The sequence below is a fragment of the Saccoglossus kowalevskii genome, chromosome 20 (genome assembly GCF_978046115.1).
Source record: "Saccoglossus kowalevskii chromosome 20, keSacKowa6.1, whole genome shotgun sequence".
NCBI lineage: Eukaryota > Metazoa > Hemichordata > Enteropneusta > Harrimaniidae > Saccoglossus > Saccoglossus kowalevskii.
In genome coordinates this window covers 13,474,697-13,493,677 of record NC_140660.1, presented here as the reverse complement: position 1 = coordinate 13,493,677, position 18,981 = coordinate 13,474,697, and the positions used below count along the sequence as shown (strand labels likewise).

At 35.1% G+C, this 18,981-nt stretch overlaps 1 protein-coding gene across 1 annotated transcript; it reads right to left on the bottom strand.

Annotated features, from left to right (window-relative positions):
* Positions 1–3,267: 3,267 nt before the first annotated feature.
* On the bottom strand, positions 3,268–18,520 carry LOC144351962 (arylsulfatase B-like). The gene is made up of 19 exons (XM_078009241.2): positions 18,400–18,520; positions 15,376–15,472; positions 15,041–15,131; positions 13,380–13,463; positions 13,229–13,291; positions 12,856–12,967; positions 12,074–12,125; positions 11,385–11,488; positions 11,078–11,196; positions 9,811–9,896; positions 9,455–9,556; positions 8,459–8,519; positions 7,353–7,450; positions 7,033–7,169; positions 6,596–6,654; positions 5,867–5,984; positions 5,346–5,425; positions 4,940–5,038; positions 3,268–3,781 (listed from the first exon to the last, which is right to left on the bottom strand). Exons 2-19 carry the CDS (start codon positions 15,391–15,393, stop codon positions 3,600–3,602), a joined length of 1,665 nt encoding a protein of 554 aa, XP_077865367.2. The 5' UTR covers positions 15,394–15,472; positions 18,400–18,520; the 3' UTR covers positions 3,268–3,599.
* Positions 18,521–18,981: the final 461 nt, after the last annotated feature.

Below are 18,981 nucleotides of genomic sequence, written 5' to 3'. Positions count from 1 at the left end.
AAACAAGTTTTTTTAATTTTTTTGTTCTTTTATATTGACATACCACTGGATTTGTCCTCCCAATGTAATTCTTGTCGGTTATAATTTGTTGTGTCAAGATTGCCGGTAAAATTAGACCAACATTTGTTAATATAATGTCAATAATCGTAACATTTTATTTCACCATCCATGCCACGTACGCTTACAATTTCACACGTGCATGGCAATGTCGATTACTGTTAAAGCGCCGTGGTCGTCGCGCAGCGCGTGTTCGAATTTCACGTAAATAAACAATGTATTTTACACGCCTTGTATACGTCGCTACGTTCAATATCGAACAGAACGTGGCGCGACGACTGCCGCCCTTTAAAGTACCTAGAACTACTAGTAGTTTATTTGATTGTGAAATAAAAATATCCAAAACACTCTATATGAATAACACCAAAATCGTTTATTTTTTGTGTCGCACTCAGCACATCTACCTGCTTTCAACAATTTACTGAATGTGACCATGTCTCAAAAAAACGTCCATATACGAGATGTTGATTTCAAGACAATATATGCCTCGCGTCCATGTATTAATATCATACCTTATGAAATGAACTTTAAAGACAAAAATGAAGTGCATAAATTAGTTGATCAGTATCTGGTCAGAGTAAAGTACATCCGGGATATTGCAAAGCTTATTGTGAACAATATTTGTGGTGGGAATTTTGCCGTGATGCACTGGAGAAATAAAACGGGTGAAAGGTGAGTGATAAAGTTAAAACCGCCCTCTATTCAAAACTGAAAAAAATATGTTTTTTTTTTTTTTTTATCTTCACAAGTTCATGTTAACCCCAAATAAATTTACACATCGCCATTAAATAACTTGAAAATCAAAATTAAAAAAAAAAACACGCCAATGTACATTAGACGGAAATGGCCGCCGCGATTTCGTTGAGAACGAGAATGCCACATTTCTATCCCTCGAATTGTGTTCTATCGTTTTGGCTTAGAATATTTCTCTGTTGTTTCGTTCAAATCTACCGCCCTCACAGTTTCTAATGGTCTTTTCCTTATACTTTCTTTTTTAAGGTGTGCGTTATTTGACATGTGCTCAACAACACACTTTGCACATCTTCCCGGTCTGGCAGACAGTGTTGTACCATTGATAGTTACTGGAGTTATCAATATCATGAAGGCAAACAAACAAACATGTCTATATATTGCAAAACCTAACTATGAACAAGTGAGTATAGAACGAAATATACAAACGACCAATTTCCGTTTACTGTAAGATCACGCGGAAACCAAAACAAACAAAGGTCGTGGCGTCGTGATTTGGTAAACGTGAAATTGAATACAAATATTGACAGACAGAACGGTTATGTACATAACCAAAATTCTAAAACGCAGTGTACCACATTCGTGCGTTGGGAAATAAGAGAACACGGTGAAAGAGACGTGGTGGAAAATTCCTCGATAATTGTAATTGTGGTTTACTTTTGTGTTGCAGGCCATTGTCCAAGTTTTTAGGAATTCGTCCCTTATGGTCTACACTTTAGAAGACATTATTGAAACTATACCAGACCTCAGGAAATATATACACGATGATTACGTAATATCACTTATAGAACAAGAGATTGCCGAACGTATGTCGATTTTTTGTTTTGAAACGATGCCTTTCATTTATTTCGTGTCAATAGTGTAAAACATGAGGTTATTGCAATGGAGTATAGTTTAGAACTTTAACTGGGAATAATTAAAACAGTTAGTTCAGCAGAATATCTAGCAGCAGTGTGAATTCCATGCACGGCTTTTTTCCCAAGTTGCTACGTCTAGTGAATTTAGATATTCTGTGATATATGAGCTATGGAGACGCAGTTCGCGTTGGTGATTGTGATTTTGATCTTAAGTTAGTTTGGACGATATATTGCCTGTAGAGGGAATCTTTATTCAAGGATTATGTAATAATCATATAAAAGATGGAAAGTATTGATACAAGTGACCCATATACCAACTCCACAAATACACAAGTCTAGACATAGTTAGGTTGTGAATGTACGATTATAATGAAGTAATATAATAAAGCACCTGCGTAACAGAATGTATTTTTTGTTTTACGTTTTAAGTCCAACACTTAATCCTGTGTGCTGAATTTTGTTACCATAATTTAACAACATCTATGGCTAAATTACCGCCACTCGACCGTCTCGAATTTCAATGTGAGATATCTTCTCATGCATATGTGTCACGTGGCGTGATGTCTAAGAAATGATTGGTCAAGACGTGTCATATATATCTTGAATAGCATCTATTAAACCAAAATGGCCGCCAGTCGGTTATGTTAGATCAAGTCTGTAGAACTAAGTGATGACAACTCCTTTGTGTTACATCATTTCATGCAAATAAAATACAATGGTCGTGCTAACAGTGTTATTTAGTTTTTTTTTTTTTTTTTTTACTTTCTAGGAGTACCTCTGTTTATCAGTTCCAGATCATCTAATTGGTCATTCTACGTGGAATATACTCGACATATACGACACATGAAAACTATAGGACTAGATGAAATACCAGGATTACCGAAGAATATCACGGAAAAATACAATCAGATTATTTGAAAAAAAACAGTCCGTTATATGTGTGGCGCATACAAGTCCTTTCAAATCTCAAAGCTTTTTTCTCAGACATGTCGTACTGTAAAGATGATTATTCTGACTATTCTGTTATCCACTCAGACTGCTTTAAAGAGTGTCTTGTCAGATTACAAGGTTAAGCTGCTATCAGCCATATTGCCTAACAGTAAGTTATGCATATCATAGAAAACACCATTGGTACACAGGCTAGGCGAACAGTGGTTGCAATGAAGATGCAGAAAACAAGTCGCGTGGTTCTCTCACTCTCAACGAGATCTCGGCGGCCATTTCTGTCTAAGGGTCTATTCTGGTAACAAGAATTTAACAGTTTACAGTGTATATAAAATACAAGTCATGTGACTCTCACTCTCAATGAGATTTCGGCGTTCATTTCTGTCTTAGGTCTATTCTGGTAACGAGAATTCAATAGTTTATGTAAGGCTGAATTTGATACGTCGAGAAAAACTGTCAATAAACAAGCTGCTCTTTAATTGGTCTGATTAATATCAGTTAGGGTTTGGGTAGCCAATCATACACAATAGATATAATAGATTCAATAGATTAGTCTATGAGTATTACATATCATGCACTTATTCTCTAATTTGACGTGTTTTTGGTTAATTAGTTGTAAGTCCTTCTAGATAGCATATTGACACACAGACACAAGATGGTGATTTGCAGATCTAATATTTTATTCACCTCTAAGTTTTGAATTGTTACATATCCGTAACCTTTTCACCACCAGACTTTTCCGCCCAAATTATTCTGCAATGATTTTCTTATGTACGTCATTATTTCTGGATATGAACGATAATTTTGGAGTAAACAGACAACATTTTAGTCACTTTTCAGTTTTTTACTCTTTTTACACTTTGGCTATTTTGTCCAAATCCGCTGAAGGAGAGCGCAGACTATAAACGGGACTATTTTGTGAATTTGTGATGAAAAAAGGAGAACTGGTGGTAAAAAGATTAATTAGTCAGGCATTAGAAAGTTTATTTTTCAACACCACCCTGGTGTCCAAAAACCACCGAATTTAGCCGGATCACTTCTCGGATCCAACTCGTCTGGATACCAAATCGGAGAGATACTAGCTCTGTATTCCTCGAGACGCTGCTCAATTTCAATAACAACATTCTGTTCATCCGGATCGTAGTACAGATTATTGGTTTCCAATGGATCATCTACGATAAAATGGAATTAAACAGTTATTGAACAACAATTCGACGTGATTGTGAACATTGGAGAAGATTCGTGCCGATAGATACATGTGGTAGTTTGACAAATAAAATTTCGCGTTATATAATCTGCATACATTACGAGTACCATACCAGCATTGACACGCAGATCGCCGCAAACCAACCGATCTGACACATACCGCGTGGAACTATGGGAAAAATGGTCTGAACTATTTTCACATTGTGTCAACACAGGTGGCGCTATTCGGTTGGTTTGCGGCGATCTGCGTGTCAATGCCAAATTACATGCATTTTAATGTTAATAAAATAAGACATTCTGATGAATATTTTAATTGGTCAACTCATTAAAGATTAAATTTTGCTAAAAAATCAGGCGAGAATGTGTTCAAAACAAGAAAAATACTTGTATATAGTTCCTCGGAAGAAACGCTGGGTAAAATGGTGGCGGATGGATATTTAGCCTTCGGAGGCTAGTTATGCGTCATAATCATACACAGGTCTGTGCTGAATAGTGCCACCTGTGTTGACACAATGAACATACAAGACCATAAATCATTGAATACAAGTCACATGGGAAAATACATATTCATGAACACAAAACAACTCCAACCAAAATACATAGACAATACATTACACCACATGGCAAGAACAGGAAAATAATGATACATTAATATTGAACCTAGGCAGTCACAAATTATAAAGGTCAATTTTAAAAGAGCGACCCATCCTGTTTTACATATGACACCCGCCATGTACAATTCTGGGTCATAATAAAACGTTCCTTGTACAAAAAACTAATACACCAGAGAAGAGATAATATTACGAGAATACCTCAAAGTATGCACGAAAACAGTACAGCGACAGTATCGACCGACGCGTAGCAGAGGTAGATGCGACGGCGTACTGTCTGAGTGCATACTTTGAGGTATTCTCGTAATAACCTTATTATTATACACCTTTCCGTCCAAGGATACACCATGAGAATGTTGAAATCCAAAATGTTTAGAACAGCGAACTCCTTTGTGTGGAGTCTTGACAAACTCTGGTGGCAACCATGTTTGTTTGTATTATTAGAGGACGCTTACGCGCGTATTCATTCCATATTTGGAATTCGTATTTCCTAATATGGTAGGATGAAAATACCTTTTAAGTTAAACAGAAATCTGTTATTTTCATTTTCAGTAATTAATGGCACATCAGGTATTGGAGCACTGGGGTTTTCAGCAGGACGAAACCATTGATCTATTGGAAAATGTAGATAGAATTAGTTTAACAATTTATAGTTAATTAATAAAACTGTTGATAAATTACAGGGGCTTGTTACATCTGTTATTTTGTAAGCAGAAAAGTCAATTATGTAGCAATGACTGGGTTAGTCCGCCGATATTTTGGACGTAACGAGACATTACAAGGCATTTTCATTAATGATGATGATGACGATGATGATGATGATGATGATCATGATGATCATGATCATGATCATGATCATGATCATGATCATGATTTAGTGAAAGGTGTAATGCTCATTAGATAAAAAAAAATATCGTACCAAAATGAAACAAGTCGTTTTCATAACGTCTGCTCGGCCATGTGGTTGTGATGCCTTCAATGTATTTGTAGTCTCCCATTCTTCAACGATTAAATCAAAACAAAAAAATATTTATGAAATACATTTTGAAAAGAGTTGTGACGTTATGACTGCAAATTATGCGTAGTGTATTTTAGGAATGGCAATATCAATGAACTTCATTCGCAACTGGACACGTTAGCAGTAGCGAATGGAAGTTCAGTATCAAGTCTCGTAGCTCTCTCACTCCCAACGAGATTTCGGCGGCCATTTTGAAACTCTAATAGCTTTTTGGGAATGTCAAAGATTTGAGTCGAACCACTCAGTTGATTTGAAATACTATTTGAAATAGTCGTAAGGTCTTGATTCAAATTTTTTCTCAGTCTCGGGTATAACGAAAACAGAAAAGGGACACAACACAATCAAACAAAAACAAACAAACAAACACAAATTGCTTCAATACTCTTGCGTACGAATTTTTGACTACGACAAACAATACATACCTATAAGCTAGGCCGATGGTGTCAGGGTGTGTGTCGTAGTGCAGAAGAATGTCTGAACGTTTTGAAGGTTCACCTCGACAGATGCTATCCCATTGATTCACCCCATCAATATCCATCTCTGAAAAAATATGGTAATTGTGGGACTAATTCTTTCGTGTTTTTTTTATTTACGACGTCTTCAATGAAAAAACAATTGCATCTATATCTCACCAATACACAATTTCTAAAAAATGGCCCTCTAGTGACGAGGCTGATCACGAATCGACATTTTAAACGACCTTCGTGTCGTCCATTTACGTCATGGAAGCGCTTTGTCACTAGAGGGCGCAATTTACAGACATAGTTTATTGTGATTCAATAATGGTGAAAGCTACAAGGACAGACAATTATAATATAACTAAATGGCAGTATGTAATTGTAGTATTTGTTAATTATTCAAAATAACTAGATGTTTCGGATAAAGTATTCTGCCATATGATTGAAATGAATAAAGTCTCTGTGAATTGAATATATTAGTATATCTCTATCTATGAATATTCATGAATAGTCTTCATACATATAGATAATTGAGTAAGAATACTACTATTACCTATTACGACATATCATATAGTGTTCAATATGTTGTCTTACTGTCCTCATTTTGTTGTTGTTACGTTGTTGTCGCGATGCGCCAAGATGGCGTGTTTAAAAGTCTACTGTGGCGAAATATTAGCTTGAATAATTACCTACCTAACTCCCCGCCGGCAACGCTCACTAAAGTTGCAAATACATCGGTGAAATGGTATAACCTGAAAAATAGTAGTATTTATGTTGTCATACATTTCATGTAGACTCGTATAAGTACAAAACTGTAACATAAACATATTACAATGGGTTAAAGGGCGGAGGTCGTCGCGCCCAGTTCGATATGGGACTCATAGCGATGTATACAACACGTGTAAAACACATTGTTTATGTACATGAAATTCGAACACGCGCTGCGCGACGACCACCGCCCTTTAAACAGCAGTACAAATTAACGACGTGTGGAGCAAATTTTGTTAATCGATAAGGAATACATGATGTCTTCGGTTAGATAAAACCATACACCGACTAACTCCAGTCTGCATGGAATTCATTCTAATTCAAATCGATGGCGATGCAATGAGAGTAAACGGAAAGCTTACTCGTTGTTCATAGTTGACGGATCTTGCAACATGCTGCCGTGGAAGAATGCGGGCACTTTCATACCGCCCTCAAACGTCGAGGCTTTGTTCCCTCTGTACGGATAGTTCGAACCAGCAAATAAGTCATCACCGCCATTCTGAAAAAAAAAATAGTTTAAACAAAAAGACATTTTTGAAGCGGGGGGAGTGGTCCCCCAGCAATGCGGTTCGATACGCATGGCGACGTACGCAGCGCGTGTAAAATACATTTATTACACGAAATTCAAACATGCGCTGCACGACGACCACTGCCCCTTAAATTATTACAAATTTCAACTTACGTCACTGAGGAACACAAACAGTGTGTCATCCCAAATGCCAGTGTCTTTCAAGGCCTGTGTGATGTTACCCACACCTTGATCTATGGCTGCCATCATGCCTAATAATGATTATAGAAGTACACAACACAAAAGAAAATATCAAAAATTTCTCCAGACTATAGTACAATGAATACATTAGTCCACTACTAATAATTTCATTAAAATATTTCTAGCGAGTACATCCTGTAAGATTCATTTGTGGTCACGTGACTTGCAAATATACGAGTATAGTATTTTTCATATATATGCCTAATTTGTGAGAGAAGCGTATAGAGGAATTACACACACAAGTGCAATAATTCTGATACAATTTATCTCGAATTTTGTTATTCTAAGTACTACATCAGCGGTAAGCGGTACAATGGAGGACGACCAATTTTAAACGTTGCAATGGTGTGGTTGTGAGAATTTCTAATGGCGAAATGCACATATACTCGTTATGAAATCAAAAACACGTAAATGTCTGAAAAATTTATCGAAAATATCACCTGACTCATCGCATGAAATGCACAAGGTTTAGGCGATGATTTGAAATATACATCGCTTTTTGAGCGAATTTGTAATAATGCCGGAAATAAAAATACAATTTTTATATTAAATCTATATGCTACAGAATAAATTAAATTTGATATATTTGTAGGATTTTTTGTAAAAAAAATAGCGAAGTTTCACGATCTTGTTGATTACGTAAACATACAATACACCATTTCAATAAAGCACGCCCTCTGGTGTCAGAGTACTTATTTATATGTGAAGTCAAAATGACGTATGAGAGTGAGTGCAATGTCGTTCAAATCGACAAGAGTTTTCAGTTGTGTAGTCGTTCGAGAATTTACTAGTAGTAAAAAATCTCTAAAAATAGTGTGCAACGGAAGTAAATAAAAACGATGACGACGTTGTGGGCGTACTTCGTGCCATTTACGTCATAAAAGCACTTCGTCACTAGAGGGCGCGATTTATTTGAAAGGTGTACAGCCAATGCACCTTCAGTTTGGTAACTATTCTCCTTTGTTCTCGCGGCTGTGATACAAATTTTGGAAGAGAATCGTGTAAAGGCAACAACTTACCGCCAACAATTTTCCTATCAGCGTCATCGACTTGTACAGATTCTTCAAATCCAGCCGGAACCTGTTGCATGAGAAATGGCCAGAAAATGTGAATTACTAGTATACGGTTCACGGATAGTTCAAATGGCGAAATATCATTTTGGGATGATTATTAAATATTCTGTTTTGCATGTTTTCATAATTAACTAGTAGCATTCCAATTCGTTTACAGACGTCAGGCTCTGCATTTACTTGACGATGACCCATTGCATCCAAAGACGGAATTTAATTTCCATCTTCTAAATATTAAAACATAATAGGTGATTTTCCGAACAATTGCGAAATCTCGCGAGATGCATGAAAGACGCGCGTCGAACGTCTGCCGCAAAAATCGAACGATTTGATTTTGAACTAGAATTTCTTTATTTCGCAGCTTACATTGACCGGCCGATCTTCGACAGAGGAATATTGCTTCCGAATACCCTCACTTAATCGAAATTGCCTATCATCAAATGTGGACAGCACATTATTAAGCATGGAAATGTCCCCGAAATACTTTCGCGTTTGTCGAATCCCACGCGATGTTTGACGCGACTACGACGCTATGACCTTTGTTTGTCCTGTTTTTACGTTCGATTTCACGCATAACGCGTGATTCTCGCAGTGTGCGGAAAATGGTCAACTCTTGAACATTCCCTCATCTATCTTATAGGTGCGACTGGTCTTCTTCTCATGTTTATTTTAAAATGTGTCCTAGTACACACCGTGTACTATATGTTTGTCCGATTTTAGAGAAATTGTCATTAACATTACTAGGCACCAAATGTGCTCCTGTTCCTGAGTGCCGTGTAACTCTAGAGTACACATAAGAATTTGACATTTTTATTAATGTATTATTTATACAATGTTTTGCCTAATAACAGAGATTAAAATCAGTCAACGTCCTATTGCAAATAATGTCTATCAATTAGTTTATCCATTACTTAAATAAATGTATTAAAATAGTGGGATACTTACTTGGAGTGGGAAGTGTGGTATCATATACGCAACGTAGAGAAATAATGGAGAGGATGGATTGTGATTTCTAACAATTTTCTCTGCCCTTTCAGTAAATAAAAACTGTAAAACGAGAAGAATATAAATAAATAAATAAATAAATAAATAAATAAATAAATAAATAAATAAATAAATAAATAAATAAATAAATAAATAAATAAATAAATAAATAAATAAATAAATAAATAAATAAATAAATAAATAAATAAATAAATAAATAAATAAATAAATAAATAAATAAATAAATAAATAAATAAATAAATAAATCTCCTTAAACAGGTTAAAGATCAATCAATCGATATTGTATATATATATACCGTATTGTGAGTTCCATTTTGGTGGGTGACCACTCCGGTGTTGTCTCTAAATTCAATACCAGTAAATAACGGTGGTTGTCGGTTAGCTACACATTCAAAGATGAAATATACAATATATGGTATCATGATGTCTAGGAACGCTCCCTGTTTCATACAACAAATACTGATCATTTTCGAAATTGATTCGGGATATTTCGGATAAAGTCATTCACTTCATCATGTATACAGACAATAATATCAATTTAAAACTCGAGAAAATGTACGTTAGGTTTGTGGAAAAAACGGCCGAACTTAGAAACAAAATAAGCAAAATAATCACATTTCTGGTTCAACAAAATTTTCATTGGGAATTCGGCAGAACACAAAGTATCCTAGAAATTTGCTAGAAAACAAAAAAACATCGTTCGATTTATTCTACGCTATAGGTCACATCAATGTCTAAAGAAAATAATAAGCAGTCTTCAAAACACAAAGTCAAATGTTGGTCGCAGCTTCTTTAAAGACATACATTATGGCAAAAAAGTCCATCAACGGGACAATGTAAGCTATAATTCTAAACACACTCTAAGCGCCAAAAAAACTTATCTTGCCCTCAAGTCGGAAAATTGAAAAATTAGGTCGGTCGGTCGGATTTTTTTTTTTTTTTTTAAACTCGTGGAAACTAAGGGTGTCGTGAATAATAAGATACTAAACACAAAAATCAAAGTGTTTCTTTCAGTCTTTTGTATTTAAATACAGATCAACCCGAGGTTCAAAGTCGCCACTTATTCTCCGGGGAATCTGTGGATAAAACAACGGTCCGGGATCGTTAATTTTTAGAGTAAACACTTTTTTACTGCTTAAAATGGTGAGTTTTTAATATTTGGGCCAATTAAAAAAAACACGACCAGATATTTCATATTTTTCGGTCGGTCGCTGAGGGCAGCAAAACAATTTTTTTGTTTGGCCTTATGTATACTTTCTGGCATGATTGTATACTGCCTGTACAAACAATCATAAAACCATAGACAAAAAATGGCGGCTGAGATCTCGTTGAAATCGAGAGATCCACGTGACTTGATGATTTTCTCCCGTAATCCCGTCCACTGCTCTAAATACGATAGTTGTATAATCATGAAAAAAGTGGATTCATTGATTGGAGAAAATTATTATTATTAGAAAGGAATAAAAACAAGTCCCGTAGCTCTATTTCTCCATCTCTCACACACAATGAGATCTCGGCGGCCATTTTCATCTAAGGTCTACAGTGTACAAATTGTATATTTACGCGGCCAGTTCAACATGTGTGTTTCATAGTCCGATATTGTAGCTTCATAACATCCATAATGGGAATCAAATCCACGCCACAGGGGTGTATAAGTCCAATTACACGAACCAATATTCCATCTAAAAAAAATTTAAAATAATATTACTATAAAAACAAATTAGCAGCGGAAGCAATATAATTACACCGTCGACTGTATATATCAACCAGACGTGAACAGTGGTTCAGTGAAGAGCAACTTTACGTTTTTTATATATTATGTATCTGTTAAAGAAAACTATCATATCAGATCATGTCACGTGGTACGTACTTGCCAACAACATGGTTCATGTAACCGACCTCCTTCAGTTTGTTGGCCAGTGTAGAGTATTCACTAGGCAAATAATATGGCTGCGATGGTAGAACCACAGAGTGCTGTAACACAAATTATTATGTCAATTCAACAAGGAGTTATATAGTACATTTTCGTTAGTTTAAACTTACGAAATGCATATTTCGGAGACTTAACGATGTGAAATTAAATTGTGTTAGAAAAATACATTTGCATTTGAATGAGCAATCAATTTATGTTCGGGACATGCAACTCCACGTACTCTTCTTAACACCATGACGAGAAATACGTCATTGCTATAAGTTCCGCCCTCTAGTGACGAAACACTTCTGTGACGTCAGCATGCCGTAAATGAGGTGAAGGCATTGTCGTTCAGATCGACCTTTCTATTCGGTTGTGCAGTCGTTCGACATCTAGTATAAGTAAAATCTCTCAAGAACGCAATCTTATTGGTGAACGACGGCGGGTTAAAACGATATCGACGTATTGAACGTCTGTGACGTCACCCATTTACCTCGTACAAGCGCTTCATTAATAGAGGGCGCTATTTACAGAAAAGTTGTATTATCCTCGGGCGGACATCCGAGCATTTTCACCGCATGGCAACCATTTTCCGCCCCCGAGGATATAACTAAAACTTATCACCCGATAATAACCATACTACATACCTGCATATCGACTTTTGCTGGATATCTACCAGTTAACAGCGCAATACGTGAACTATAAAAAAAAACAAGAATTAGTCTGTATTTAAAATTTACACACGTCATCAAATATTTGTTTATCTGCATCGGCAAGTTAGTCGACATTAAACACCAAAGGATTATGTAAATTTTAATCAGTAAACAGTTTTATACAAATTGATATCAATTTCTACGAGAATAATAGTTACGTGGCTTTGTCGATTTTTCTTAAATGCCTGAAATCCTTCAAATCATCTCATACAGTTGTTTGTCTAAACTTTTCATTGAACATCCACATCAGAAAACAATTCCAAAATGTCTTTATATTGATAACATTTCAGAATGACAACTTTATTACAGTTGCCAGCAAAGTTTGGTTGCAACATTAGTTTAACAGAATCGAATTTCAAGTAAGTAAACAATGTATTTTACACGCGTTGCCGTGTATATGTCGCTATGAGTCCCATATCGAACAGGACGCGGCGCGACGACTGCCGCCCTTTAACATAAAAGACAAGCAAACAATCATGATACATTCGAACATACATAATTGCTTGTCGTAAATGTTTGATATCATCAATTTACAAATCACATGTGTTTAGAACTGGTCACATGGAATAATCACAATTTCAAGAGAACCAAACTGCATATCGTATAGTAGTTAGCTTACCCAAACAAAAGATCTGGTGGTATAGTTGAAATGATTTGTAGTAATACAACATGTACTTTCTCATGCACATTCAATCGACATAGTATCAGATACTTACGGAGTACAAAGTGGTTGTGCATACATGTTATTAAGAATAACACCATTATACGCAAGTTCATTCAACACTGGTGTTGGCATGAAGTCATTGTTCCAACCAACGTCATTCCAACCTTACGACAAAACAAAATGTATTATAATATTGTGTACTACAATAATTTAGATTAAAAAAAAACATACTTATATATGCGATATTAATATAGGTGTATGTATGCTGACAATTCTTAGGTAACGTGTGTAAACAAAATATTTACTTTCATTTTCCTTTTTGTCAATTTAGAATAAAACTTTTCAAAGTTTTACAAATTGATCAATATATACTAATACTCGCCTTAGTTGCTGGTGACAGATCTGGATTAAACGCTGCCACTTACCTGCGTCATCAATCAATACCACGACAATATGGGGTTGTTTACCGCTGACGTCACAGGAATCATCTACAAAGACACAACGTGGTGAGTTTCAAATCACAGTGTAAGAAAAAAATAACAAAAATAAATAAAGATATTTAAATCTAGCTCCTACCGTCTCCGTCGTTCTCGCAGTGGTTGTCGTCGTTGTCGCCCTGGTCGTCGTTGTTCTCGACTTCCCTTTTAGCGAAATTGATTTCTGAAAATACATTGTGGATTAGGTATCAATACAAGTAGAAATGTTTCAACAGATTATAGAAATTCAAGTGAGATACAGATCCGTGGTACATCGAGGCCATTTCACAATGTAATCTCATCCTTACAATTAATTAAATAACAATTTAGTATATTAGTCTTATTTTTGACTCGTTGTTAACATAACTCTGTACTATGGTGTTGGTGATATATGAATTGGGTGCCATAGGATGGTACTTGATGGCCAACCAATCTAATCAAATATGTATTTTGCATTGTACGAGTGCAAAATAAGTTATTAGGAAATTAGGATATTAGTATCAGCTGTTTTATACGCATGCGCATTGGCCGATCCTGTCAAATCTCGTCATCTGTTTTGGGGCGTGTCTGGTCGATGTGACATTGCTTCAGCCATTGTTTATTTGGAGTAATTTCCAATTCTACGCCAGGTCCTTAGTAATTAATGATTCCACGTAATTATTCAGCCGTTATTTGACAGACGTAAAATGCCATAATGTTAATTCGCGGAAATTTAAACACACTGATACTGATAATGAATTAAAAATTTGCCAAAAAATACTAAATTAGCTATCTCATGAAAATAGTTAAAATCAAAATATTTGGCAATTTATTAAGTTTTGCGTCGCATGCACACGATTGAAATATCATATAAAATGGGCCTAATATACTAATGTTGTATTTATTTATTTGTAAGAACGAGTTTACATCCTAGAATGGCCACGATGTACCACGGATCGATACAGTATTACATTATATACACAAGTACCCCCTCCGTGAAGCTAGATATACCACGAGATATTGCACAACTCACGACATATATGCACGAGACGCAGAAATATACAATATCTAGCAGTATACTCAACTTTGTTAAAGATTATTGCAATTGTATTATATCGTAATTATTTTCCCGTAGTCTTCAGAAATAAAAACACGATGAAAATCTAGAAAACATTATTGAACTGCAACGACGCCTTCTGTGCGTGTCTAGGGTAATATATACGTGGTTCTGAAACTAGCACATTATCATCTAAATTCTTACCTGATTTATTCCGAGTCGAAATTATGTACGTTTTCTTATTTTTAGGAGACTTTGAACGATTTGATGCCAACATACAATAACAAACTTTTTTTGATCTAAACCTATAAACTACTCCGTACAACACTAGACAACACAGGCACGACAAGTTTATTGACACACGATCGAGCATACCTGTGCCGACATTTTTTTTGGTAAAGTGACTCACCCCTTCTACAAACTCTCTAACGCATAATAGTCTCCATCATTGCAGTTCGGTTTAAAATAAAATTATAGTTAATATCTATAAAATACTGATTCAGTGTTATTATAATATTCCTAAAATAGAAATGATAACATATTCAATAAGATCACGCCATGCATTATGCTACGTCTGGCCGTATCGTGAAATTTAAAGCGGGGTCTCATCCAATCACAAAAATGTATTCATAACACTAACACATTAGGTGTGACGTAATTTCAAATAAGCGTATATTAATAAGTGTGGACACGTAAACAAATAACTCAAATTCTAAGCGTCTTACCGGAAGCAGCTAGGTTCTTCAACATAAATATGCAAATAAACACAACCAGCAATAGGAGCTTAATGCTACGAGCCGTTGTACGATTGAAAGCCTATAAAATAAATACAAAATATTGAATATCAATTATGTTTGGATTGTTTTGAGAAAAAAAAACTAATATAATCGCACAGCCGTGGTACACGTACAACATTCAACGCCATATTTAGATGAAGTAAATATCTTGCGCAAATATCCACAACTCTTTACCGAGTAAACAACAAGTAAATTTATTTGCGTATTGGATTATTCACTTTAAGTGTCCTAAAATTTGAATATGGTGCCTATCAATTACTCACCTCATTTTTTCCAAGCATCTTCTTGGTAGACTTTTTTCAGCTGAAAATTATGCTCAAGTATCTTCCTTGTTCCAATGTAGGACTTGTGAAAAAAAACCTGAAATGCAGTAATGTGCAAGCAAGAAATATATTGTGACCAAATACACCAAATTATATCCCGGCTGTTAAATGTCAGTAGATGTCAAAAGTCAGTAGATACAGAAGAAGTGCTTTTATTCTCTGTTTTGGTATGCGTAAGAGAGTGTATCACACGAGTGACTCTTTGGTCTTCTTTACAGAAAGATACTGTGCTAGTTTGCCAATCAGTGGCAATTTAGTCTTCGAGAAAAATGCGAGGAAATACTGGGGATTATTTCAAAGTCAATTGCCGTTTACCCCCCCCCCCCGATTTCAAATGCATTGTGAGTGAATATAACCCGTCTATAATTTATTGTCCCTCACACCACAGTCCCTCTATCAGACGCAATGACCTTCACGGCAAATAATTTAAATAAATTGAGTATTACATTTTTGTTGTGATATGTTATAAGTGACTCCATGAATGGGTTTAATGTTAAAAGATTTAAAATAAACTCAACGTTATTTAAAGGATATAATTTGTGATTTCTCCGAAGTGTTTAACGTTAAGTGTATGTTACTATCCTGTACTAAGAAATTCGGTGTAGTGTTTAATTCATACGGAACAATGCAAACATGTCTGCAAATAACAACTCAGTTTCGAAATGATTTGTCATCAACAAACAGTCACCACCCACAGTTCTGTCAAAATTTGATCTGTTAAAAGCAAGATCATGTCTATCCAAAAGCCAACTAGCATATATACAAGAAAGATAAAACTAGAACACTGGATATAAGTTCAAATAAATAAGTGCGAAGCCAAGATAATGCTACCAAGCAACAACATAACAATGGGCAAGGAATTATTTAAATACAAAGCAACAACGAAACTAACTACTGTTTCTTCTACGTAATAGAGAACGCGAATACTAAAGTCGATGAATCCCCCCCCCCTTCCCCCACATCAAAGTGTGTTGATGAAAACTCCCGGGTGCTCGTATGTTATTTAATATTATTATTATTATTATTATTATTATTATTATTATTATTATTATTATTATTATTATTATTATTATTATTATTATTATTATTCAATCAATTTTGGTGCAATGAGCCGTCGAGGAACGTCTGGTCTACATGTCGAAATCGCTAACCACCTGGGAACTCAAATTCACCAAAAGGAACTAATTAAACAAATTTATTAAGTCACGTTTCAACGCCCCCCCCCCATATAGTCGTCAGAGATTGCCGATAACACGGAAATTTACAAACACTATATGTCTTGTTTTCATATATTGGGGGTCTATTTCTTCTGCGCATTGCATCACGGGAAATAGTCAGCACTCAAGAGAATTGAAACAAACAAGGACTAGTTGTTGTTGATACTAAGTTGCGATACAAGTCCTGCATGTTTATGTCAGTTGTTTTCTAATTGACAGAACAAAATATTCTACATTTATTAATCTATGTCAGCAAAAGATATTCCTTCTATATACTGTGACATTCACAGTCAACGGAGTGCGTGATTGGACAGTGGAGCGGCGACTTGAAGTCTGGGTGCGTCGCAAATGTATCAAAACTAACTTTATTGTTAGTAGCAAAACAACTTCGACAACATTGGAAGCAATTGATGTACATTTACCGACAATGTTGATAATAACTTACTCAAAGCATGACTGAACAGATAGTAAGCTTGTTCTTTATGTCAATCTACTATTATTAAATCCATATTTTAGTGTTTAATTTGAAGAGTCATTCGTATTACACAATTATATTTGTCTCACGACTCGTGGATTCCAACTTGTTGTTAAAAGAACAAGCTGCCAGAAACAAGACAATTCCTATACAGTATTAGTTGATATGTGTCGATCACTTAAAATTAATGCAATGGTACACAACATGTTGGTTTCCATGTTGAATAAAACGAAATCATTAACATTCGCTGAACTAGTGGTGAACTATTCACCACTCACAGGTGGTTTGTAACAATGGGATAACTTTTGAAAACGTATTTTTTTTGTAATATTTTACATTAAACACAAAAATAACGTATAAACGAAGTTAGAGTGAATAAATCGATTTACAATTATAAAAGAGAATTACTACTTATCGGGCGATTCATTTTAATAGGAAATCTTTCTAATTCATCAATGTTTTTTTCAATCCAATTATGTTTTATTTTTTCTTATTTAAAAAAAGACTTTTTTCCCACATTTATTAAATTCAAGTTGGACTAGGCTTGCCTAGCGCTTTGTGCACTCTGCTTAGTAAGTAGACAAAAGTGGTTCGCAATTTTGCTGAAACCAGTTAAAATTAAGAAACTGACCCCAAATATTCAGTACTGGTGTCCAAATGTCATTTGTAAATTTACAATGTATAAACATGTGTGTGTATTAAGTTTTTCACCCTACTTTTTACAAAAAGTACACGAATGGGAATCAATGTAGGACATTCTATACAGAGTAAAATTGGGGTGAACCAGATTCTTTAAAATACGACAATAGAAATCTCGTGATTTTGAAACAATTTTTGTCAAAAAAGAAAGCACATAGTATGATTTCCAGCTGAAAGCAACGTTAGGAAATAGACGTTGAAAGTCCATTTCACTTACTGGTGGCTAAAAAAATTCTTGAGATAAGGATTTGTGGAATCGATTTGTCAATAGTAATTATTGTGTTACTACATATTTTGCCAATCAAAAATTAATTTAACTTTGCTGTACGCTTTTTTATTTAATTTTATATTCTTCTCATTCTCCAATGATATTAAATAATTATAAATTTTCATTTACATCCATGTAAATGACACTGCACGGGGAACAAACATATTTGTAACATTGAATCAAGGCTGTTACTCACATCATGATTTGAAACTTCGCGATGGAATCCGTTATGTGCGATTTGTCACATTAGAATAATATCACAATATAAACACTTCTAGTAATGAAGGTATAATGCCTGTACTCACCTCTGCGCTGTGTTCTTGTTTGAATCGTGGCAGAAATGCAAATGCGCTTTTATAGAACAGTATTCAACAGCTACGTCATTTGTGACGTAACATACATTATTGTGTTTCGAGAATAATTTGCCTGGTGGCAAACTGAGTATGTAATTAAAGTAAAAAGAAGCAATACGCAAAATCTAATCAATCGAGAACTGCTTGCCTCACGTAATTCTTACGTTTGCCAGACGTGCCATATTGTTGAAATTACATGTATATGTGATTCGAATACCGAGCTAGCACACCGTCGTCGAATAACAGTAAACCCAACTAGTTTATTTATCCGAAACAATGGCTAGGAAGGATAAATTTATTTTACAGACAATGTAATTATACACGATGATATTAAGATAACTGTGAAAAAAAATGTCTTTCCATGCATGTAGGATGCAGGAAAATAGACAACAACAGTAAATACCACGAAGTTCAAAATACTAATAGTAGCTTTTATTAGTACAGTGACCTCAAGAAAATGACTGTCATTAAAGTTAAACGAGCTAAATCCCGGGAAAACAACATCAAACAGATTTTTTCGCGGTTTTCGCGCTG

Excerpts from the sequence above, each read along its gene's own strand:
- LOC144351962 (XM_078009241.2), bottom strand. Across the intron at positions 12,126-12,855 it reads GCACAACCACTTTGTACTCC|TTCACGTATTGCGCTGTTAA; the intron begins GTAAGTATCTGA and ends TTTTTTTTATAG. Across the intron at positions 3,782-4,939 it reads ATTTCTGTTTAACTTAAAAG|ATGATCCATTGGAAACCAAT; the intron begins GTATTTTCATCC and ends ATTTTATCGTAG.